This window comes from Sciurus vulgaris (assembly GCF_902686455.1).
Source record: "Sciurus vulgaris genome assembly, chromosome: 14".
Lineage (NCBI taxonomy): Eukaryota > Metazoa > Chordata > Mammalia > Rodentia > Sciuridae > Sciurus > Sciurus vulgaris.
In genome coordinates this window covers 17,746,851-17,773,409 of record NC_136475.1, presented here as the reverse complement: position 1 = coordinate 17,773,409, position 26,559 = coordinate 17,746,851, and the positions used below count along the sequence as shown (strand labels likewise).

At 36.6% G+C, this 26,559-nt stretch overlaps 1 protein-coding gene across 1 annotated transcript; it reads left to right on the top strand.

Annotated features, from left to right (window-relative positions):
* Positions 1–32: 32 nt before the first annotated feature.
* SLC5A7 (solute carrier family 5 member 7) lies at positions 33–25,611 on the top strand. The gene is made up of 8 exons (XM_079109990.1): positions 33–253; positions 3,233–3,346; positions 4,118–4,273; positions 10,580–10,728; positions 14,393–14,536; positions 17,600–17,753; positions 20,157–20,374; positions 21,900–25,611. The coding sequence occupies exons 1-8, from the start codon at positions 76–78 to the stop codon at positions 22,527–22,529; spliced, it is 1,743 nt and encodes a 580-aa protein (XP_078966116.1). The 5' UTR covers positions 33–75; the 3' UTR covers positions 22,530–25,611.
* The last annotated feature ends 948 nt before the right edge of the window (positions 25,612–26,559 follow it).

The following is a 26,559-nucleotide window of genomic DNA, read 5'->3' as shown; positions in this document are numbered from 1 at the left end:
AATGCATTGCTGTCTTTTCTCCAGAAGTCTTAATGAAGTAGCCAACTGCGGAGGAATCTGGACCCTTAGTTAAAAATGGCTTTCCACGTGGAAGGACTGATAGCTATCATCGTATTTTACCTTCTCATATTGCTGGTTGGAATATGGGCTGCATGGAGAACCAAAAACAGTGGCAGCGCAGAAGAACGCAGTGAAGCCATAATAGTTGGTGGGCGAGACATTGGCTTGTTAGTTGGTGGATTTACCATGACAGGTAGGTGCTGGTGCTGCCTGCTTGGTGCAATACCTGCTTTCTTGGCTTCTCTGAATATTCAGCATGTGGTTTCAGAGTGTCATTGCAAACATTACTCTTTGTCCTTCAGGGATTCTTTAGGCTAGCTGGTTATATATTTTTAAAATAATGAATATTTACTTGAAAACAAAATGGTTTCAACTCAGTTGTACTTGAACAAAATGATTTTGTAACAAATCACTGGGCCAAATACCAATGGAAAATAGTCTGGGCTCTCTGTTCTATTTAGTGGGTGGAAACAGTAAAGACAAAGAGGTGGAGGAATGAAAACATGCCCTAGTCTTATAAGTCATGCATTTGTTAATTAATATGATAGTGTTTTAGCGTGTCCAGTAATACATGCATGAAGTTGTGACTTCAAGTTATCTTAAATGACAAATGCCATTGAATCCTAACTAGCGATGGGTTTTAGCCTGAATAAATCAATTCTGGGGCAATACGATTGCAAACTGATTGATGCTTTGCTGGGAAACCTAATTTTCCCGTTTAGTAACTAATTTCCTTACAGGAAGACAATCACATATTATGACTCTACAACAATGAAAAAGAGATTTCCAGGAAACTTGCTATAAAAGGGAAACGCCAGGGTGTGTCCTCTCTGGAATCCCCTGGCCACCATCTGCAGCTCTCTCCCTTTCAAACCTGCTTTGTTTTAGGAGGGGCTGGTATTCTGTCTTACTTTGCCTTTGCCCAGAAGTGGTTTTGTATGCGGGACGATTTCTTTCCTTTTTATATTCATCTTAGTCATTGAAAATAATTTTGAGAAACAACTTAAGATTATACTTTCACTGATAGCACCTCTTATGAGCTTTAGTGAGCATTTAAACATTAGCAATATAATCCAGACTAACAGGAACTCTGGGTTCTCATTAGAAAAATATCCTATTGAAAATTTACAGAAGTACTCTGAAGACAGCATCCCCGTTCTGAAAGTCTGGACTTTGTCCATCCGTAACCTACAATGTTCTATACACACAAAGATTTTACCTTCCAGGCATTTACAGTCTCTGTGTTTAACTCTTTGCCAACTATAGATGATTCATTCGTTCTTTGTAATAGCACTGTGAGAGGGCTCTGGAGTTAAGTGAAGATCCTGGTTACATGGTTAACCAGGATAAAACCCAGGTCTTCTGGTGGCCACACCCCTGGCCCTTAGGTACTGTACCACATGAGCCCACTAACTGGCCTCACTCTATTTCTTTATAAAGCTGTTTAGTTTGCAAATGGGTTTAAGGAATAAACGAACTGCTGTATATCAAAGTATTTTATTCATTACATATTATTATTTGCAATAATAATAATATTGTTCTATTACTCTAGTTTAATATTCTATTTAATATGGTCATAAAAACATTTCAGAATTTGTTCCTTTACCATCTAGAATGATTTTTTTTCAACCTAATTATTAAACTATATAGGAAGTATTTGAATGACAGTATTTCTTATAAAGTGTCATGGTCTAGCTTGGTTTGTGAAGTTTCTCTCTCCCTCTCTCTCTCTCTCTCTCTCTGTCAGAAGATCCTTGATTAATATTATTATTCATTTAAAATCTGAACCATGTGATTTAAGCCTTGTCAGGTTCATTCACTTACATGTATTTCAGAAAAAAAAAATGTTTGAAAATGTTGATTCTTTAAAAATACATACAGTTTTTAAATGTTCAAGTCCTCACTCATTAATTAAGCATAAAATAGACAAACATGGACAACAAATTCTGGCATAGAAAGAACTAGATTTATAAAAGAAAAATGAAGGAAATTAGTTTAATCACAGTAATGGAGTCTTTACTTCTATAGTATAAAAGGCACAATTGTTCAAGGGCCAGGTTTTTTTTTTTTTTGTTTTGTTTTTGTTTTTTTTTTTTAACAAAGGACAAGAGAGCTACATAGTGAAAAATGATCATTAATAAGCTCTGTGCTTGTAAGCCCATGCGACCTTTAACTTTATGCAGCAAAATAGTGCTGGTGTGTTAGCAGCTCCAGGTACCTAGCTGGAAGACCAAGTCTCACGTTCTGTGTCTGTGAGAATTCCTTTCTTCTTCTGTCCTTTTTCCATACCCAGTGGGTGTGTGTATCAGGTGGGGGACACTTTCTACAACTTCAGCAGGATTTCGATTGAGAAAAACAAATGATGGTGTTTGTTACTTATTAACACCAGATTTAAAAGCCACTCTGAAGATGAGAGTGTTTGCTAAATATGAATCTTGTCCATATCAAGATTTTGTGTATAGACTTTCCTTTAAATGTACTTAAAATTACTATGCAGGAACGTCTTTTCATATTAACCTTTTAAAAAGTAATATTAACCCCAAGACACAATCGCTTCTTTGCTTTGTGTTATATCAAAAGCTAGATAAATTCTGGCGTGTAAGCAACAGAAGCACTTATCTATCAAGTACTTATGTATTAAATGCGTGCGATTATTTTACTTATACTCTATGAGAATTTAGAGAATTCCTTAGAGTCAAATTTTACTTTTAATAGGATGATTCAGCCTAAAATTTAGTGTCATATCTGATAAGTTTTTTATAAACCTTTAATGCTCAGAATCTTATGTACATTGTACATGAATAGCATTTTGATTATATTCTTGAAGAATATAAGCTGCAGAGATGTAAAGTCCTCTAACCTCAGTTTTTCAGCAAGGATAAAATACTTTATTATCTTTTTAAAGAAAGCAGTACTTTGTAGATCATGCTTGGTCCAATCTCAATTTAACAAAAACTTGCTCTCTTCAGTTCCTTGACCTCCCTCTTTCAGCTATTATTCTACAGAAATTTCATATATCTGAAGAAGACATACGTCACAGAATGTCCCGGTTTGGAGTAGCCGCATTGAATGACCACATGGGACCCGTGGCCTGGTATTGGACAGTCAGACCTAGAGAATGACATGTAAGACAACATCATGTGTCGTGACCTCTCTTTTCATTCTATTTCAGCCACGTGGGTTGGAGGAGGGTATATCAATGGGACAGCTGAAGCAGTTTATGTACCAGATTATGGCCTAGCGTGGGCTCAGGCACCAATTGGATATTCACTTAGTCTGGTGTTAGGTAAGTGGAAGGTTAAATCTCATTGACTCATTTGGTAAAGCATAAAGAATAAAAGTCTAAATAATAAGTGGGATAGCAAATCAAACAATGTGAATAATTATTGTGGAAATATGTCACCATAAATTTCTAAGTTGGTGTTACAAGAAATTGGTTTGCAGCAGAACACTAAGGCTTAGGTAATATGATCTTTTGATTATGGAATATGTAGAAAAAAACCTTTTGATCTTATAACTATTAAAACAGTGAATTTTGTAGCATAATCATTTTATTTCTTTCAAAGATACTATGGACATATCATTAAAAATGAATCTACTTTATTGCACCTGACGTTTTTTTATAAATTACACTTATAAAAGGCCAAGAATATTATGTAAAAGAGTTCCTCTTTTGTTTTCTTTCTTTCTTTCCACTGAAATTGCTTCTGTTGGATCTTGTGCTTATTCAAATGTCTAAACATACTGAGTAATACAAATGCACCAAGCCATCTCAGTGAACACTGTCCTACTCCATATTCTTAAATTTCATATGCCTCAGTCATACCATCTTGTTATCCATTGGACACATTCATTAAATGCACTAAGGAATTTATATTAGATTGCTAAATTCTTCTTGGTAGTGCACTTGCAGTAGATTTCAGATGCGTTCCTCAATATATACAGTGTTTTAAAAAATTCATTTCCCTTGAGAAATTATAGCATAGTGAAAAACTGGCAAAAACTATTATATTATGAATTTTTAATGTTCTCATAAACACTCGTGTAATTTTTTTAGGTGGTCTGTTCTTTGCAAAACCTATGCGTTCCAAGGGATATGTGACCATGCTAGACCCATTTCAGCAGATCTATGGAAAACGCATGGGCGGGCTCCTCTTCATCCCTGCGCTAATGGGAGAAATGTTCTGGGCTGCAGCAATTTTCTCTGCACTAGGTAAGCTCCCATGGAACATTGTTCTAGCTTCATTTCCAGTTTCCTAAACATCAGACCAGCAACCTTACTTTCTTCAGTCTTGCCCTCTTAGAAATTATTAACACCATATCCTAAGTCTTATTCATATTTACAAACACTTAATTGGAATTCTACATAAACTTGCAGTATTGTTTTAAGGATTAAGTCCAATCTCAAGTGCATTTGTTTTTAACTTGAGTCATGTAATTAGAGCAACAATCATGAGTCATTTTATAGGGCTACAGGGCTACTTTTATCAGATGTGTATGATTTTGAACAAAGCATCAGTAATTAAGCATAACTAAAGGGTGCAGTTTAGGGGTGAGGGCGAAGACCAGTTGGGAAGTGCTTACATCACCTGTGTGAGACCCTGAGTTCGAACCCTAGCACCATCAAAAACAAAAGTGCAGTTTATTTAAAAGAATTTTTGCTGGGCTCAGTGTTGCACGACTATTTTCCCAGGGACTTGGGAGGCTGAGACAGGCGGATCACAAGTTCAAAGTCAACCTCAGCGATATATCAAGGCCCTAAATAATTTATTGAGATCCTGTCTCAAAATTTTAATATATATATATATAAAGACTGGGCATATGTCTCAGTGATTAAATGCCCCTGATACTAAAAAAAATTAAAATAAAAAAAATAAACTATTGTCCATGAGCCAGTTAGGGAGAATACTCGTGATGAATAAATTTAAATCAGTGAGTCCATTTCTATTTCTTCTAATAGAAGTCTTCTTTATATGAACTGTGAACTTTTTTATATTTCCTGTTTTTTCTTCTAATAACTGCCTTGTTAATTGTTAGGCATAGGCAAGACTATCTAAATTCATCATTTTTAAAGCATTAATATTTCTAGAGATGTTGGCTGTTTACATAAAATACATCTAATCAAAAGTAAATATAAAACCAGTGTGAGTCCCAACTGTACATAACACTCCCAAAGAAATATCACCCACCTTCTCCTGATGGAATAGGCAAATAATGTAAGCACAATCATCTAATGTGTGATATTTCAATAAAATGGCATTTCTAAAAAGCACAATGCTATGGTTTATTAGTAGAAAAATGTAAGCATGAGAGGATGTAACTTGGATTTCCCTGCCAAGTTAATGTCTTCTTAATGATTAATGGAAAACTTCCCCGCCCCTGAGCTCCTCCTTCACCTCCAATCTGATCTTAGAGACAGAGACTTAGAGGTGAACCTGCTGTGGCCAGATGATTATGACTGAGCAGACTGAGGCTGCTGAAGCAGCTGGGAGACGTGGCACCCCCTTGTTAAGGTGCACAGACTTCCCCTGCTGCAGACCTACCTTCATCCTGCAGGGTGTTCATCTCAGCTCTAAGACCTATCCTTAACTGCTCCCACTCCTACCTGGCTCCTCTATCAACCACGCTCCACCCCACCCGCACCTCCATCCACCTCTGCCTCTTCCCTGCCACAAACCAGGCCACGCCCAGCCTCACTCACCTTATTAATTCGACCATCTCCCTGTTTGCGGGTCTGCCCTCCTACTGTGAGCTCCACAAGGCAGCCAGACTCATCCTTCCATATTCTAATCATATCATGTCCCTTTGCTTAAAACCAAACTTTTATTTATTTATTATTTTTAATACCTTCAATTTTTCGTTTATTTTTATGTGGGGCTGAGGATCGAACCCAGTGCCTCACATATGCAAGGTAAGCCACAATCCCAGCCCCAAAGCCAAACTTTTAAACAGGGCCCCTGAGTATGACCTGGGTCTTCTCTCCTCTGATCATCCCCTATCCCCAACCTGCCCTCTTCCTTCTTTCTGAGCCGTGGTCCTCTCTTGCTTCTTACTGACACTTTCAAGCACAGGTGTCCCTGCTCTGGAATCATTTCTTCTCTTTTTTTCCTCTCTCACCATTTGTCTCCCTACTCACCAAGTACCCCTTTAGGTCTTCTCAGAAGTGGCCCTTACAAAGAGCAGTGCTCCAAACTTCCTAGGAGCCTTCCCTGGCGGCTTTCTCACGGACCTGCAATTTTTTCTTCATTGGGCTTATCATCTCCCTTTGTATGACAATTTGTCTGTTTATTTCATGCCCAATTTTTTTACTGTACACAATGGATGATGAGTTTCTTGAGGACAGGAATTGTGTCCTGTAAATAACTATAATCCTATTGCAAAGGAATGAATAAATTATTTTTAGTTATACTTTTTTGACAAAAGAAGATGAATGTTGCTTTTTTTTTTTTTTGTTTTCTCCCCAGTGTAATCCCATTACATCTCGAAGTAGTTGTATACACATTTAGGGAGCTAGATCCTAACCTTAGACTCAGTAGAGGCTCACTTATGATCCCAGATCGATTTTTTGCTAAGAACTTGTACTTGGCCTTTGGATTTTCAGTTTATTTGCACGATTTAGAAAGCAAGAAATTTCAGTGGAATCATGGGAGATCTTCAGGCTCAACTGATCAGAAGCAAATGTGTACCATCCCACCGAGTGTTGAGGTCTTTCTTGAAAATCAGCAGAGTTGGAAGGTCCTCAGCTTTCCTCAATGAGCTGTGTCCATGTTTGCCTTCTGGACATTCATCTAGATGAAATTTTCCATTTTTCTTACGAATGGAAATACAACCAGACTTTAAGGGGTCAGAACAAAAGGAAGAGAAGACGAATTTCCTGCTATGTTGTGTGCTCTAGAAAATAAATCCATCTTCTGGTTTTATTATTACCCTCTCAGTTTCTCCAAAACTCCCATTAACATTGTTTTCTTGGTGTCTGACCATAGAAACAAGGTGACTTGATGTGGAGATGAAGAGAATTTGATGGTTACAATATACAGTAATAACTCATTGGAAAAAGTCATGCTGAGATGGTACAAGATCATAACACTCTCCAATCATTGCTGAGCTTATACCCTAATGAAATTATGTGTAAAAATATACCTCTCTTCCCACCTTGCTCTCATTAGCTGAGAAGCAAGGGGAGTTTATTTGTCATTGGTTTCAATACCAGAAAATTTTGGTTTTAAGAACAAACTACCTGCTGGGTATCAAAAAAGGAGTGGGTTAAATATCTAACAGAATACAAAACGTTCACTCTAACTGAATAAAAATCAATTTATATAACAGAGTCCTGAAAGAAGAAAATAATTAATGAGCTAATGTTTCCAAAGTATTTTAGAAATAAAAAGCAAAACTTTATTACAATTAGTTTCATTTGTATGTATTTCAGTATGTATATAAAACATGTCTCTTTTTCACATTAATACATGTATATCAAATAACATATAAAATCGTTACTGCTCTTGTTTGAAATCTGTGCTCTGAAAGAGTGCATATGTTTAAATCATTACCCATGTTTTCTTCAAAGATAATAGCTGGGATAAGTCAGAGTCACTGTTTATAAGAAATAACTTGGACTATTAAGAATAGACAAGTGAAGATTTATTACCACCTCACTGTGCATATGCATGGTTCACTGCTGAAATATAGGAGAATTTTTCAATGATTACTGCGAACGTTTATTTAAAGTTATACCTCTGCAGACCAGATACTTTTTAAATTGTATGTTTCAAGTATAACCGATTACATCAAAATACTTTGAGGACAACTGTATTCACAGATGTCAACTGTGTGGTAATATCTTTGCCTTTTCTTCCCTGTCTCTGTTTTTCTTTTTCGCCCTGAATAGCCTCTTTTGGATTTGGTTCAAGGTAGAATTTATCCTCCTCGTATTCTGTCCCTTGCTCTTGAGGCAAGGTCCAAGGTCTCATAGTCCAGTCCACAGCTCTCTTAACATGAAACGCCCTGTCATCACGAAGGTTCTCAAAGCCTCCGTGCGGCTTCCTTTACATCTTCATCCTGGTAAACCATCTCACATTGATAAATCCTGCGGTTTATTGAATTGGTTTCTTGAATCCTGCAGAATTCTAGTGCCATTTGGTGGGGGTTACCAGGGATTGAACTCAGGGTCACTCAGTCACTGAGCCACGTCCCCTGTCCTATTTTGTATTTTATTTAGAGACAGGGTCTCACTAAGTTGCTTAGTGTTTCAATTTTGCTGAGGCTGGCTTTGAACTCTTGATCCACCTGCTTCAGCCTCCTGAACCACTGGGAATGTATGTGTGCGCCACCGTGCCCAGTTCTAGTGCCCTTCTTGATTACTATGCAGCTCCTGGCCTAAGGTTGATAGGACAGCATTCTTGCCATCTTGTCCTGAGAGCGAAGTACAGGAGAATCTTAAACTATCTGTTTGGTATACACCTTTTAAATGTATACTTCTACTACTAATAGCTCATGTTAAGAGATTTTTTTCATAACTTTATATTTATTTTTGTTACTACGTAAGTAGAGTATAATTCTCAGTAGAACTGGAAGTATACCTTTGTTTTACTCACTACCATTGATATAATTTTTCAGAAAATTTGTTAGATAAAAAAGTCAACCCAATCTTATCAGTGATAAACAGGAAGGTGACTTCTTTAAGATCACTGAGTTATAACCATATGACGGCATCTACAGGGACTGCAAATCTCAGCCCAGTGATCTTTCTTCTGTAATTGAACTTCTCATATTCACAGGGTGATAACTTACACATGTTATTAAAGTGGAGCATGACACCCAAAGAAGAATGGCAAAGAGTTGCAACTAGAGTTCCACTATCAAGAATAGGATTTCAGGGGCACAAAAGAACCTCTTAAATATCTATAAAGTGATAACTCAGACAGTTACCTAAAGTCACTTATAGTTGACCTCTCTCCTTTGTCTTTCATCCTGTGACTCCTTAGTAGATGTTTCTTTTCATTGGTTTTTTATTCAGGAGAATAATGTTATATTATTACCATGGCCAAAACACACACAAAAAATTTATATTGGAATCTTGAGTCAAAATATTTTAATTGCTCCTTAAGGATAATGGAATTTCATCCCTGGTAGGTTGTAAATACTGTTATGCCAATTAAGCGAGAGGAGGAGGAGGAGGAGGAGGAGGAGATTGTGAGACGGCTGGCTACAATTGATGATATAAAAAAAACCACAGATTTGTTTCATGTATGCTGGCATATCTAATGTTACTACTTTGAAGAAGATGGAATATAGTTTTGAGAAAAATGGAAAAGGAACTAATGAGTTAAGAAGCAACAAGTGAGTTGTGAAGTCATCAGTCCAAGAATTGCTCCAAATTTTCCATACCATTAAATTTTCAGTGGAAACATAGGTACCAACAAATACAATAAAGAAGTTGTAAAGTAAAAGAAACATAAATTTGAATTCTAAGAAAGAATTTAAAATTTAATGATGAAGATTACCTAAAAATAGGATATTCAACATTAGCGTTCTTCAGTATATTGGTATCTTAGGAGTGGAACTTGTATGTTCCACAAGCAAAAAAAAAAAATAAAATGATCTTTCATGACTTTGAGGGAGAAAAAGTTGATAGGTAAGTTTTGACAATTATATGATTTTCTCTCACAAATTTGTTTTAATTTTGGACACCTTAGAGGATTTGTCAGCTATAACAGGCAAGCATAGGGCAAAATAAGTGACAAATAGTTAATGAATAATCATTGTAAAATTGTGGAAATGGGCGATCAGCTTCACAGAAAGGCTTCTTTTCCTTAGGGATGTGACTAGATATATTGCATAGGACTAAGTCAGAATTTCAGATGGTGAAATCATGAATTCATAGAATGGAATTGAATGTCTCAGTAGTTCAGAGTGTTCAGTGACATTGAGTTTCAGGTGTCTCTCATATATCTGAATATACACAGAGAGAGATACACTGTTTGATGAGATACAAAGGTCTCAGTGTAAAAATTCACTTTACTTTTTTTCCTGCAAGCTAAGTTCTAAAATTGTTTTCTTACATTTTCTTTGTATGACTTTTTAAATAGAAGTCTCCCCAAACAGTTTAGCTTAAACTGTTCATGATGATCTTTGAACTGGAAGTCCCAGCTTAACTAGTAACAAAATTCCTTTCAGAATTTGTGATAGAATTCATGAGTTTTCCCTTTTTATCTGATGTAGTGTCTTACATCCAATAATGTCCTAATAGTGAGACTATTTAAACTACTAGTATAAGCCCTATTTGATCACCTTTTAGTATATTGATAGGTTGTCTTTGCAAATGTTTTATAAATAAATGGTTCCTATGCTGAAAAAAAACATCCACGTTAGCCAAGATCATCCAATATATTGTAAATGACCAGGGAAACGTACCTGCTGCAGCAGAACTCTCAGTACAGACTTGCCAGAAAGCAGAAGCCACCCCAGCACCATGACCAGGGTCTCAGGGTCTCACTTCTTTTTTTTTTCTTCCGAGTAGGAGCCACCATCAGCGTGATCATTGATGTCGACGTGCATGCCTCTGTCATCGTGTCTGCGCTCATCGCCACGCTGTACACCCTGGTGGGTGGTCTCTACTCTGTGGCCTACACAGATGTTGTTCAGCTCTTTTGCATTTTTGTAGGACTGGTAAGTGGAGCCTTGTTCAGATTTGCCTCCTGGTCCTCCTCCTCCTCCTCCTCCTCCTCCTCCTCCTCCTCCTCCTCCTCCTCCTCCTCCTCCTCCTCTTCTTCTTCTTCTTCTCTCTCTCTCTCTCTCTCTCTCTCTCTCTCTCTCTCTCTAACAAAAGATAATGTGGTATTCTATCTATACCACCTCAACAAAGAAATTAGTATTTTCCATAATGAGTAATACATAGCAAGTTGCACACTATTTGAAATTTTGTATTTTTCTATGATTAGATAAAAACCCTAGTTATTTTGTTAGATGTTAAAAGACAAGTGTGTGCTATGACTAATTCTTAAAAAGATCTAGGTCTTCATTTTCTTCATCCCGATTTGATGGAAACTTTTGTGTGATCCCTTTTGAGAGTTGATTACATCGCACTTTCTTTACAGTTAAGAAAACTAAAGCTTTGGTAGCAACCCACACAAGTTTATTGTCCCGTCCTTGTGTTAGTTTAGCTATTAGACTGTTCATAGGACATGGAAATACTATTGGAAGCATATTTTATTAGAAAATATCCTATTGGAAAAACAGTAGATTTCAAATATTAATGGTTACTATTGAGGTCAAAGAAAGGGCTCAATTATATAAGGAATCATATAATCTATTCTTAAGTCATGGATTAAATTAGGTAATATAGGTTTGTTATATTAAGAAAGAGCACTATGTAATTATAAAATTTAAATACTATTCATCTTACATTAAAAGCATCTCTTAGACACATTCTAGTTGATGTTTATTCTTTGCACTCACATCTTAAAACAGGGAGATTTTAATTATGTGTATAATAATATCCATCCCTAAGACACATCAAAAGAAGCATAAAGAAATGGAACGTCCACTCTTCTAGGGACCATTGCGGGTTCACATACATATCGTCAACACATACATTATGTCAGGTGTAGACTCTGCAGGGACAGAGCCCTGGTCAAAGGTTGCAGACAGAGCCAACCGTCACTAAAGATGACTCATTTTCTGAAAGAGAGTCAAAGTACTCTTCATTCTCCTCGTTTTTCTGTATTCTTATAATAAAAAGCTTTTGGCTCTGTTTTAGTTTTTACACTAGACACTTAGAGATGAAGAATAAATCCCATACACAGTTTTTTCAATTTTCTAGCATTTGTAATAATATCCTAGAGGAAACTTTAAAAGAATTAACTAAAATTAGATTTACAGTTTAACCCTAAATTTATATACACTAGCAAATATTATATTTCCTCTTTTTTCTCCTGGACATTTTATTTGCATTTCATGGAATGTAATTCAGTCATATTTTAACTGAATTTGAGAATATTTAATCTGCTCAAGGACTTCTACTTTTTTATTTTTAAATTGCCAAAATCAAGTGGATGGTGCAGAAATTCTGATTTTAACTAAGTGTCATCATAAACTTCATAAAACAGAGAACACAGAAGTAAATCTTCTTTCACAAGGAAAGAAGAGAGGTTAGTTTGGCAATGGCAGCTCTCATAATGGATGCACTTGTTATTCCAAGAAACATAGCCCCAGGGGATGAATCTATTCATGGATGATATATGTGATTTCTCATTGCATTGCATGAGACCCAGCACTTAAAATACACAGGTACATAAATCAAGTATGCAGATATAAAACTGGTAGGTCAAATATATGTAGAAATATACATTAGAATGTTTTTCCGTTACAAAATGTAATTAAATCGACAAGAAATGAAGATAAGAATTGACAAGAAATCATTATTGAATTATCTGAATGAGACTAAATATGCTTTATTTCCCAAGCTTTAATTGCTGTACATGCATATGCAATTAATTCATCAGTTTATAGTTTAAACCACCTTTTCTTCTCCATTTCTCTGACTTTTTGGGTTTTATGATGACCTTGGAGCTCCAAAGCTATAAATTTCAGATTTCATTTGCAGATTCCTCTGACCTCTCTGTTGACCTCCCCTTGACCTTCTTCTGGTGACTCTCTTCATTATCCTATTCAATGCCAGTATCTTTCCATTCCCAATGTCACTGCTGGACTTCAGACCTTTATCCAGGGACCACTGAAACCACGTGTGGCCCTCCCATACTACTACCTTCTCTAAATTTATTTTTAATATCTAGAGTATTAAAATTCAGAGGAAATTTCACTGACTTTTTTTCTTTTTTAACTCCAAAGAAATTCTAGTATGAATTGTAGCACTTGCCTGTAGTCCCAGTGACTAGGGAGAGTGAGGCAGGATAGTCGCAAATTCAAGGCCAGCCTCAGAAACTTGGTGAGACTCTGTCTCAAAATAAAATAAGAACAACAAACAAACAAAACAGGGCTGGAGATGTAGCTCAGAGGGTAGAGCACCTCTGGATTAATTTTTTTGGGGGAGGTGGGTACCAGGGATTGAACCTAAGGATACTCAACTACCAAGCCACATCCCCAGCCCTTTTTTTAGATATTTGATCTAGAGACAGGGTCTCACTGAGTTGCTTAATGCCTTGCTAAATTACTGAGTCTGGCTTTGAACTTGAAATCTTCTTGCCTCAGCCTCCTGAGCTGCTGATATTACAGGCGTGTGCCACCATGCCCAGCCCCCTGGGTTAAATTCTTGGTACCACATAAAGCACACTCCAATGTGAGCTTCCACTTAAATACAAAACAAAATACAAATCTTTTGACTTGCAGTTCAAGGTCCTCTCCACGTGTCTGTCTTTATTGCTCCCATTTCCCTAAGTCACTCCCATGCCAGCAAACTTTGTCACCCAACAGATGTGGGCATATACACACATACATAAAACATATACTATTAGTCTTCCACTGTCAATGGCTCAACTTGGGAACTTTTTTAGTTTGTTTTTATTTTTTGTTTTTGCTTTGTTTTGTTTACTTGATTATGGTGCATAAAGGAAATATGTTCAGTAGAAACCATAATTTTAATTTTGATTTTGGATCGTTTCCCTGGCTACCTATACACAATGCAATGCTCTCTCTGGTGTTGGGCAGTGGCAGTAAGCCACAGCTCCTGTCAGTCACATAGTTATATGGGGAAACAACTGACACTCTAGAGTGTACCATGTTGCTAAGCTACGGTGCATGGTAGGTTAGTTGGATTCAATGCAGCTTTGTAACATGTTCAACTTATGATGAGTTTGTTGTTGTATGACCCCATTGTAAGTCCAGGAGCCTACGTTCTCTTTTACTCTTTGCCTGGTTTCCTCCATACCATCTCCCTTTGATTCTTTTTTCTTCTTCCTATTAGTACTGGGCCCATTCTTCAACTCTTGTGTCACCCACAAATTTCTCATTTGAATCTTTCTTTGTCATCTTAATGGATGGATATCTTTCCCCAATTCACACAAAACATAAAAGTGTGTGTGTGTCTCCGTGTGTCTCCAACGTAGTATTTTCTTCTCAAAGATTTCAGGTGACTGGCGACTATAGTTTATAGGACATGGCATAATCAGGCAGAAGTAGATAATAAGTTATTTCAGTTTTTCTAAATCTGTTTCATGATGTCCCATAGAGAACATTGTTTTAGGTTCTTCTCTGAATAAGGGGAACTACTGAGCCATGACCCTACATGAAAAATAAACTAGGTGTATCAATCTTGCAATGTATTAATCAAGTTAAGAATCATAGACTAATTCTCCAATGTTGCTCTTTTTTCCAGTGGATCAGTGTCCCCTTTGCCTTGTCACATCCTGCAGTCTCTGACATTGGGTTTACTGCTGTGCATGCCAAATACCAGGAGCCCTGGCTGGGGACCATTGAATCCTATGAAATCTACACATGGCTTGATAGTTTCCTGTTGTTGGTAAGTGATGCTCTGACCTGAGGAATGTAGCCTAATTGTCAATCAAAGACATTTTCAGATTTTCATATTTATCCTTAAAATTTTACCTGCTGGCTCTTGGCCTTTTCTGTATAAGCACCACGTACTGATTTTATCGTTGGAGCCCCATCATGGTCATTTCTGAATTGACCACTCTCTGTTGGAAAGCTGGTGCTAGGTCCTGTCTGTGGAGCTGCTGGTATCAGCATGGAGAGCAAATCAAGTCTTCAGATAACAGCATGCATGCTGTCAATGTATGGTATGTCCACATTTCTGTTGTGGTGGAATCACATAAGTTAAGGAATCCCTGACCCTCCATCAGAGACCTTCTCCAATCTGAGAGCTAAACAGTCTGAAAGTTTAAACTTGTATTTTGGATTAAGCCATTAAAGGCCTGTTTATTCCAAAATAAATCGTTCATCCCATCTTGAATGATGGAGTAAGTAAATTAGTGGCACCATAGGCCCCACGTGCGTGACCTAAATTGGGATGGGAGGTGTCCTTCAGAAAAGATACCAAAGATGCCTTTGGGAGTCGGAGCAGCCTGAAAACAGGCAGAACCTTGAGGCAGTGAGAGGAAGCATGGAGGACATCGTGGCAGATTACAGACTGAGAAAAAAGGAAAAATAAAAAAAAAAAAACAGATTTTATGATTTTACTCATTAAGTTATGTATGAAAATAGTACACTTTATTTGATTTCAACTTAAGGAATAGGTTAGTTTTTATTTTAAAATGAAGGGGAAAGTGGTTATTTGTGTCTCTTTCTTACGGGAGTAACGGTATGTTAAGACATTTGGTTGATGGCACTTTTCCAAATTCTAGCATTGCCTCAACACTGAAAAAGTGAGTGTGTCTTTCCCAGTAAAGCATTTTCTAGGAAAGAGGTAGGAAAAATTGGGGGAAACTCTAATTTCAATAGTGAATTAGAGGGCTTCTCTCCCTTGAGATTGTTAAGAAATGCCTTGATCTTCATTTTTTCTGGGATAATTAATAACTTGAATGGAAAAAAGTAATGGATGGTGTATTATGTGTGCAGTTATACCTGAATGGCAGGTATGTTTATGGCTACAGGGAGATGATGAATCTTTGAAAGGTAGGCATCCAGTACACCACTGTCTGAAGTAGGGAGTAAACAATCACTTGAAGGCCTGAGTACTTTCCCCTACACCACAGTTTTAATATCCTCAGACCACTCATTAACATAAAAGATTTTATCCAGTGACTGCTAAGTTTCTTCCAGCTCTAAGCCCTATTCATGATTCCAAATGTAAGATAAATTGAAGGAAAATACTAAATGTTGAATGAAGAGATGAACGAATTATACAAATAAGCCTTGAAATGTCTCATCAATGGTCTCTGATAGTCTAGTTGTCTTTCATAAATCCCTCCATGAAAATAACTGGTTAAATCTTACTGAGATACTGGCAATCTCTCCCAGTCCCCCTGTTCCTACATAGGCATGGCATTAGACCTATAACCTCCCTCACTTGGTCTATGGTTCTAGTCTTTCTTGGTCTCCCTGCCAGCAGTCTTCCCCCTTGTCTGTCCTCCAGTCTCATTTTCTAAAATGCCATCCATCTTAAGGCTTCTATGACAAATTTATTTTCACAGTTTTGGACGTCTGAGTTCAGGTTGCCAGCACAGTTGGGTTCTTGCAAGGGCCCTCTTCCAAGTTGTAGGCTGCTGACTTCTCATTGGGCTCACATATGGTGGAAAGAGGGAAAGGGAGCTTCATGGCCCTTTCTTAAAAGGGCACTAATCCAATTCATAAGGGCTCCACCCTCAAACTTTAATTATCACTCAAGAAGCTCTGTCTCTGAATACCATCACAGTAGGATCTTAATGCTTAGGGACTAATTCAGATGCCATTCCTGTAGGTTTTCCTGATTACTTTGCAGCTGTCCCTCCTTACCAAGCTTTCATCTCCAAATAATTCTCATTTTGGTTCCCATACAGACTTCTTAATAAGCTATGCAACCAACTGCGCTATAGTTCAACGTGTCCTTTTATTTTATGTATCTGAACTTTTTTTTTATTATATACCCTCAATAAGAATAATAAACTCACCTCCAAAGTGCATTCATCAGTTGCTTACACATTCTGTAAGCAAGTATGTTATGTCATTTAATTAAAGCACCATATCAAACTTAGCTGTAAGGTAAAAATGAGTCTAAATGAAATTTAGATATTCTCTCTGACACCCCACTCTATTCTCTATGTTCTTGAGCACTTTGCAAAACACCATAATGCATTGACTCTTCCAGAAGAAAGAAAATTCCAGAGCAAGAACCATGCCCTTTTCAACGTTGTGCTATAACAACCACTACATATCTGGTATAGGATTAGAGTCTATAAATATTTATTGGGTTGTATTGATTCTGATTTCAATTCACATTTTCAGATTCTTAATCATTTTTTTGATAAAATTTATTGTGGTTCAAATTCCGGATGAGAACCAACTGAGGTCTTCTGGATAGTTTTAAGGCAACTTAAATCAGTACATTTAGGAAAAACAAGGATGGTCTTGTGTAATTTGAAAGGAAAACAAATTTAGGAAACTGTCCACAATCAAAAATATGACAATAATGTTGTCTTAGTCCCTTTGGACTGCTGTAATCAATTACCATAAAGCAGATGGCTAAGAAACAACAGAAATATATTTTTCACAGTTCTGGAGGCCAGCAATTGCAAGATCTAAGTACTGGCAGATTTGGTGTCTGGTGAAGACCAAACTCTCATAGAAAAGAACTTCTTGTTGTGTTCTCACATGGTAGAAGGGATTCATAAGGGCTTTACCCTATGACCTAATTGATTCCCAGAGGTCCCTGCCTAATACCTAATTTCTTCACCTTGGAGATTAGAATTTCAGTAGACACATGGAGGATGACAAACTTCATATGACTGCAAACGTAATCATAGCAGCTGAGATTTCTGGCCCTACTTCTGACTATTCTAAATGCAATTGTTATAAACCTCTTATTTAAAAATAATAATGAACGTCAATTTCCTTCAATTCACCCTGAATCCCTGGGGTTCTCATGCAGATTCTGGGTGGAATCCCATGGCAGGCATACTTCCAGAGGGTCCTCTCTTCATCCTCAGCCACCTATGCTCAAGTGCTGTCCTTCCTGGCAGCTTTCGGGTGCCTGGTGATGGCTCTGCCAGCCATACTCATTGGGGCCATTGGAGCATCAACAGGTAAATCTCTTGCAGCTTCACCATCATTGCCAGTTAATTTGCCAGTTTCCTCACCCATTGCCTTCCCCGTTTTACTTCCCTCTTACCCTCACTTAGTAAATGCTTCTTCATTCATGGTTCCATATATGCCTTTGCATGGTGTTCAGCAAATTGTGTTGTACTTCATTGATCTCCATGTTTTTCGATTGCTTACTCCATTGACAAACATGCCCAATTTTGTTATATTATCAATTGCATCCACTTCTGTCCACAGCCGTTCTCAACCATGGTACACGCTGACCTTACCTAGGGAATGGAGAGGGACTTTTTACAAAACATCCACTTCTGGCCTACTCCCAGGGTATTTATTTTAATAATCAAAGATAGAGCCAGACTCCAGTGTTTTGGTGTAGCCTTCTTGGTGAATCAAAGCTAAGCCAAAGTTGAGAGCCACCACTTAGGAGAAATTTACATGTCCTCATCATGACTACCCACAGACCACTCTGAACTTGAGAGTCTGGCTTTATAATTTCAATAGTTTGTTCAATGATTTCTTTTTTTCTTGGAGAAATAAGTCAGTATGTGTATGGATTAAGATAAACTGAGAAACTAAATGGTAAAAGAAAAAAGAGAGGGAAAGAGAGAAAGGAAATGTTTATTTCCCTGTTAGCCTTTATGTGAAACACTTCTAAACTCTCACCTTTAATTTGATTGAATTTAATCACTCCTGACCCTTATGTTCCTTATATGGTGGAAGAGGGAAATAAGCTCCTTTGAGCCTCTTTTATAAGCATATTGATCATATCACACAGGAGAGCTCTACCTTCACAAACTACTCATCCTTCAAGGTCGTAATCTCAACACTTCGGGGTTAGAATTGAAATAAACTAGGGGGGCATAAACTTCAGACCATAACTGACATAATGGTAGCAATGGAGATGTTCGCATGTTCAACGTTTTCCATATTTTAGATTCATACTTCTGACTATTCTAAAAGTGATTATAATACAACTCTTAAGAGCATTTAATTAAAACACATCACATTAATCCAATTCAAAGGAGTTACCTAAGTAGCTATAACTAAAACAGTTTAGAAAACAGTTTGCTTTTTATCCCATTGTGTTTTTTAAAGATAACCCAGGGTGATGCTCTCACACAGTGACTATGACTTTCAATTCAAGAGCTATTTATTGGATTATTTAATTTTTGAAAGAGCAGTCATGGTTCATAGCATACTGTTTTCATTCCAGTTGTTGGTTCATGACATAAATGAACTTTCAAAAAGATAGAAAGATCACTGATGAAAGAGCTATGCAGTGTCTGCCTTCTGAAAAAAAAAAAAGATTTATTTCATAAGCAGAAGACAGATCTGGACATTATTTGGAGGGTGCTAGGAAAACAGACTGACCAAAACAGCATAAAGGCAACTTTTTTTTTCTGCATTGGGTTTACTGTGGCAGTTATTTCTGATATCATGCCATCTCTGTTAAGGTTTTAGAGTTGGCATGATGTAAGCATGGCCTTAATGCTAATCATAATGGAAAATGGGGGAAGAAAAGGTGGCAGGAAACCACCTTATCATTATGAAATTAAGGAAGATCAGCAAAGAAAAAAGAAACTTCATCAATATGTGTTTACAGGTTCCTTGTATTCTTCAACACATCCTATAACTAAGCAGTAAAGAAGCTATATATTCTAAGACAAATGTATGCTTCAAGCTTCAAAATCCTCCTGAAAAATCTCAGTTTTATGAATACAATTCTTTAATATATTTTTAGTTTTTGATGGACTTTTATTTTATTTACTGATTGCTTGATTTATGTGTGGTACTGAAAATCGAACCCAGTGCCTCACCCATGCTAGATAAGTGCCCTATCACTGAGCCACAACCCCAGCTATGAATATAATTTTTATTTAAATAAAAATGGTCTTTAATCTAGCATGTCTACTGCTTCTTGTAAGTAAAATTCTACACAAGATGAAATGAAATTAGAAATGTAATGCCAAGATAGCTCCTAAATCGAGCTTACGTACAGGAAAACAATGGATAACAATGGTCATGCTGCTATCTCTTGTACAGGGATAATTAGGCTCTACGAAAAAGATCAAGAGAAAATTCTGTGGTTCAGTTGAAGAGCATGTGTTTTCTTTGATTCCATATGATAAAATATCACATCGTAGAAAAGGGATATGTATCTCATTATTGTACAGTAGGCAGATTTTATGAATGAGACTGACTATAACCAATACCTTTTAGCCAGAACATTTAGTAAGACACTTTCACAGGGCCATCACAAGAACTTTCCACCCAAGCAGGCTTTGTGATTCTAAATTGGTTTCAAAACTACCTAGTAAACATCATGACCCAGATGGATAGAGAAAATTTGCCTCTTGGTTGTTAAGCTTGTCATTTCTACTCTACAGACTGGAACCAGACTGCATATGGGTTTCCAGATCCCAAGACGAATGAAGAAGCAGACATGATTTTACCGATTGTTCTGCAGTATCTCTGCCCCGTGTACATTTCTTTCTTTGGCCTTGGTGCTGTTTCTGCTGCTGTTATGTCTTCAGCTGATTCTTCCATCTTGTCAGCAAGTTCAATGTTTGCTCGGAACATCTACCAGCTTTCCTTCAGGCAAAATGTAAGAACAGGTTTTTTTCTTTTTTCTTTTAATTTGTACTTTATTATTGTTGTTGCTATTACTGCTGTCACTATACTTAATGTGTATGTAGAATATGTATGTTTATAGATCCCTTGAATTCAACCTGTGTAGTAAAGAAGCTATGTATTCTAAGACAAACCTGTGTTTCAAGTTATCTTACCCCTCCAAGTTCAGATTGAGCATCCCTAAACCAAAATGTGAAATTTAAAATGCTCCAGAACCCAAAACTTTTTGATAACTGATATATTGTTACAAGGGAGAAATTTCACACTGTAAAACTTTGTTTTGTCCACAAAATTATCAAAAATATTGCATTTCAGCCTATGTATAGAAGGCATATATGAAACTTAAATTAATTTCTTTTTTAAACTTGAGTCCCATCCCAAAGATAGCTCATTATGTAAGTGGATATTCCAAAATTCAAAAGTGCCTGAAATCCAAACCATTGCTGGTCCAAGGCATTTTACATAAGGAATGTTTAATTTGTATTCTATATTAATATTAATATTCTATATTCTTTATTAATAGATAGTATTCTATGTTAATTATATCTTCTGTAATTCTATATTCCATAAAATTTGATTAAGCATACTAGTTTAGATAACATTGAGCTTATATGTGCTAAAATGCATATTACTGATACATTTTATCATTCATGTTAATACTGGAAGGAAGGAATCAATATAACTATTTCCCAAGAGATTTCATCATGTTGCCATAATTAAATTTCTTGTCTTCTGACAAAAGATTACTGCATCCCAAAATATCTTAGTAAACCATCTAGTCTGATTAAGCACAGCAGGAGACGGAAGAACACTGGTGGGGAGAAGGACTCTAAGTTATTTCATGCATCTTTGTGTAAACTCTGAACCACTCTCCATTTGAACTCCCAGGTCTACCTTGGTCATAAAATATCCTCTCAATGTAATTTTCTTTACTGAATCAAGTGGTTGCAGAATAGCATTCTTTTGTAGTCCCTGAGGAACCCAGAACACCTCTGGAGACTCTTTCTTCCCTAATGAGCTTGGCCTCTGTGTTTTCTAGGTCAGAGGTAACAAAACAGTCCCACTGATTTTTACCAAGGAAATGTCATGGAAAAGTCCTTGTCTATGGCACTAGAAGATGGTTAGCCTTACGAATGGTAGTGCTCCTACAAAGAGAGGAAGTAAAGATAGGCCCAGCTCTCTCAGTGTCACACCAAGACTATTCCCTAATGTATACAAGCAAAATGCCCTTTGCCTCATTGCTCCTGGATGATATCATGTGAGCTCATCTTACTTCTTCACTGTGCATTCAGCCACAGGACGTGGTGGTCTAGCTTCATGTATGTGATACACAGAGACCCCACCCACAAACACCTGGGAAGTCACCAAGATCGTGGGCTTCAGGTATTGTAGGTTAGGTTGGGTTTGTCCTAGGAGCTTCTTTAGACAAGGTGTAAATGGTAAAAATGTGTCTCCATCTTCACCAAAGTGAGTAAACAGATCGGTGCAATTTCTTACAGGCATCAGACAAAGAAATTGTTTGGGTCATGCGAATTACAGTGTTTGTGTTCGGAGCCTCTGCAACGGCCATGGCCTTGCTGACGAAGACGGTATACGGGCTGTGGTACCTCAGCTCCGACCTCGTCTACATCATCATCTTCCCTCAGCTGCTCTGCGTGCTCTTCGTCAAGGGAACCAACACTTACGGGGCTGTGGCAGGTTACATCTCTGGGCTTTTCCTGAGAATAACTGGAGGGGAACCATACTTGTACCTTCAGCCCTTGATCTTCTACCCCGGTTATTACTCTGATAAGAATGGTATATATAATCAGAGATTTCCTTTTAAAACACTGTCCATGGTTACCTCATTCCTAGCTAATATTGGTGTCTCTTATCTAACCAAATATCTATTTGAAAGTGGAACCTTGCCACCAAAATTAGATGTATTTGATGCTGTCGTTGCAAGGCACAGTGAAGAAAACATGGATAAGACAATTTTGGTCAAAAATGAAAATATTAAATTAGATGAACTTGCGCCTGTGAAGCCTCGGCAGAGCATAACTCTCAGCTCAACCTTCACCAATAAAGAGGCCCTTCTCGACATCGATTCCAGTCCAGAAGGGTCTGGGACTGAAGATAATTTACAGTGATCCCATCTAAATAAAATACTGCTTTTGCAAACAGGATAGTACTGGAAAGATTGTTCATGGCACATAGAATACATATTAAAAATATAAACAATGTTCAGGAGAACAAAAGCCTTGCAAAAAATATGAATACGTATAAAGAAGGGATTCAGAGAAAGTAACGTGCAATAGGACAAATACAGACCAAGCTAGAAGGAAGCAGCTATGAATTTTATTTCATTGTTATTTTATTTCTTATCCATAGTAGTTTCAATTTTAATGGTAGGTAGTTTTGTTAGGTATATAGAAATTAAAAAAAAAAAAAACCCAAAGAAAAGATGGCCAGAATATTTATTATTTTTATGATAAAGGAGCATGCAAATGAAAGAGCCTTAAAAAAGGAAATTGGATGATTTTGATCCAAACTTTGTTGGCTAATGCACTGGTGAGTCAGATTAATTGTCAAGCTGAGTCTGAGAATAACTCACAGTTACTCTGATGAATGGTGTAATAAGTAAATCAGTTGATTTTTCTCGACAGGATGATTAACCCCTTCTTTCATGGTCTGAACTAGAACATTTGCTGAACATGCAGTCTCCACCCCGACTCCAGTGCAGGGGATCTGACCCAATGTCTAGGCAAGTTCTCTGATGCTGAGCTACACCCTCAACCCTGTAACCTGTCATTCTTTTAGTAATGGCATATATTATTCTGAGCACAGGCAAAGCAAAAACACAAAAATTATTGCATAGTGGCATTTTTTATGTGCACAATGATAGAAAAGAGAGATGATTTTGGAAAAAGAATCCTGGGATCCTTTGAGTACATCCATAACTAACATATGCATATATAAGATTACCTGGAGCATAGCAAAACCATTAGGCAAACTTACAGCAATAAATCAAGAAGGACATTAAATGGAAAGTGATATGAAGAGTACATTTTTATCTTCAGCTCAAGTATACACAGTTTTGCTGCATGATAAAAGAAATAGTATTTTGGCTGACTATTCAAAACAGGTTTGGAAGTGAAAATGGGCCATATGTAAGGAGCAGTAGCTACACAGCACCATAATGGTGGATGAGAGACACACTACTAAATTAACATGTATTTCACTGAATATTTATTACCAGAAGTTGCCAAAGCACCTTCTCACAGTAAACTGAAAAAACACATCTCACTTATTGTTTTATATTCATTAATGGGGTAACCTAGTGTTAAGGGATCTGCTCTGTGGCACTTTTTCGCATATGCCAGGTTTAGGTGCAGGATAGAAAGTTTATATTGAATTTTAAAATGTGACCAAAAGTGGAAAATAAAAATAAGTTCTAAAGGGAAGAAGCCATCAATTTTAACACTTGATGTGTACATAGTTTTCATGAGGTCAGTCATTATTATTTTACTCCTTTTCTGGAGTTAGAATACATATATATATAAAAAATGGTTTTTATCCATTATAGAATTATAAATTCTTTCCCACCAGTCACACATTATTGAAATAACTAGAGCTGTATTGACGAAATCAAAGTGCATTTATGAGCTGAATAATTTTCTGGGAATTTTATCCAATTAAAGAAAAGCCAATCTGAATTTTGAAATGGAAGCACTTTTTCTAAAAAACATACCTTTTGTGATTCATAAACAAAATGCTAGTAATTCCATGTCTAGCATTAAGTCTATACACTGTGTTCCTGACCCTAGAATTCCTTTTTGTAGGTTTTAATTGGAATTATCTCAAAACAAATTTCTTCTTCATTATAAAACATGAATTAAGTTTCCAAGGTAATTTGTTAAATGTGAAATGAAATCATTTTACATGTTGTAATGTCTTGTATTTTCAGTGCTTTATCCAAAACTGCCGGTAAATATGACAATACGTTCAAAATCTTTTTTGAACAGCATACATACCTAAATGAAGATAACTTTTTGTTCATCAGTTTTCTCAGAATTTACTCAGTACTGTGGAGTACTTGCAAGGGGCATAGTTTTGGAAACTGTGAGGACAGGAATCCAAGATAGTTAGACATGACTTGAGAGGAGAGCCAGGGAAAGGAAATTGATCAGAGGAAAAAACAGATTAAAACATATGACATGTAAAAATATTAACTGATGGGGACTACAGTTCCCGCAGAGTGGAATTCCACGTGTACCATGTTCTCCAGTACACCGTCCAAACAGTGGCTCTGTCCACTCCACCATGGTAACATTCCCTCAGCCCACCGAGGCTCTGCGTCCACCCTCAGCCTCACGAAGCACATCATCCATCCACACTGTAGCCTACAACAGGGGAGCATATTCTCCACAGACATTGCTGTTTACAGTTTTCTTGAGCAACAGTTGCCCAAACAGGGAAATAAAAGGCTTAACATGTCCAACTATTAAAACCAGTTAGATAATTTAATAAATGATGTACTTTCATTGAACCCATTATTTCCCATCTAGTCTCAAACTAGATGTGTGAAAAAGCTTATCTATTTTTAAATTCACTAACAAATGTGCTAAATATTAGCAAGCGATTTTTTTAAAGTGCAAAAAGTCAAAGGGAATGAAACAATCTCAAGATCTTTTATCTGCACATTCAGGCGTAAGCTCCCCCTCAGTTTCCAAGGAAAATGTAGGAGTCCTGCTATGTTTTGTCATGATGGGTAATGTAGATGGTGTTGAATTTTTCTAGCCTCATTTAATGTACCTTCAAACTCCATCCTCAATGAAAATAAAATAACCAGAACATTTTAGGCACTGACTACACTAACATTTGGAGGCAATACCTGTGGCTAAAGCATTAGAGTAAAACACATTTTATTTTCATACTTTTGCAATGATTGTAACATGTTTCTTGGGTAATTTTAATGCTTCCCCCCCGATCCATATTCAAAATATCAAGCTTGTTGTCAGAAACAAGTTTTCAAATACTCAGTGTCAAAAATTCAACTTCATTGCTACACTTAAAAGTAATGAATTTTATGTGAATATCAAATGAACGTAAACTTGAAATAATTAAATTTGATGTAATGGCTATTGGCTTTTTTATTTGAGAGTAATGAATTAGCAGTATATTTTAAACATGAATTATGACTTTTTCCTTTTTAGCTTTCAAAAGAATTTACTCTGGTATAATATATAATTTATTATAAGTTTGCTATAATGTATAATTTATTATAAGTTTGCTACTAAACAGATACATATAATGGTTCTAAAACATATATTTTTGTCTGTCAAAATATTATATAAAGTTATGCTTAAAATAAGATTTGCAATTATAGATGTAAATGTTTTAAATGTAAACATATTGTATTAAATTGTGCTGGTGCAATTCAGGATATCAGGTTTGGCTTTTTGGGGCCCTCTCTTATAATAAATATAAATGGTGCTTGAAGACAGTCATGCAATGGAATTGAAATAAGCCATTTCATTCCTGAGGATAAGCAAATGCTAAATGGAAAAACTGTACCTTGCATAAATCTTGGGCCAGTATACAGTATCATATCTCCTAACAAGATGTCAGTTTTCTTTCTTTGAAAAGTTGTTCTACCACTGTGCACAAGATTGCTTTGAATCAAAGAAATCAGCAGACACAATAGCCATTGTATTAACAAAAAGATGTGAATCTTACAAACCAAGGAACTGTCTGATAGTTGTTGATATAGGGCATACAGCCAATCATTAAGTGATGAACTGATCCTAAGTATGCTATAAATATGTGTTGCATACCTCTTACCTAACACTTTAAGGGGTCTTTAAAAACAAAATCATATATACTCTCAGGAGAACTTTGAAGTCTTATGCTTTATCAAAAGCATTAGTGTCTTGAGATGGAAGGACCCAAATGAGCTTAAGGAGGAACTAAGGAAAGAGTAAGTAATTACAGGAGGGAAACATCACACCAACTGTCATTGTAGACATTCTTCCATGTGTTCATAGTGAGCATGCATTTTTGCCTTATCACAAATCTATACTATAGGGGGAATTATTAGGATCCAGGAAAGGGAAAGTATCAACATCAATATTGGAGATAGTATATGTTAAAATAAGATTTAAACATCATGGGAGAGAG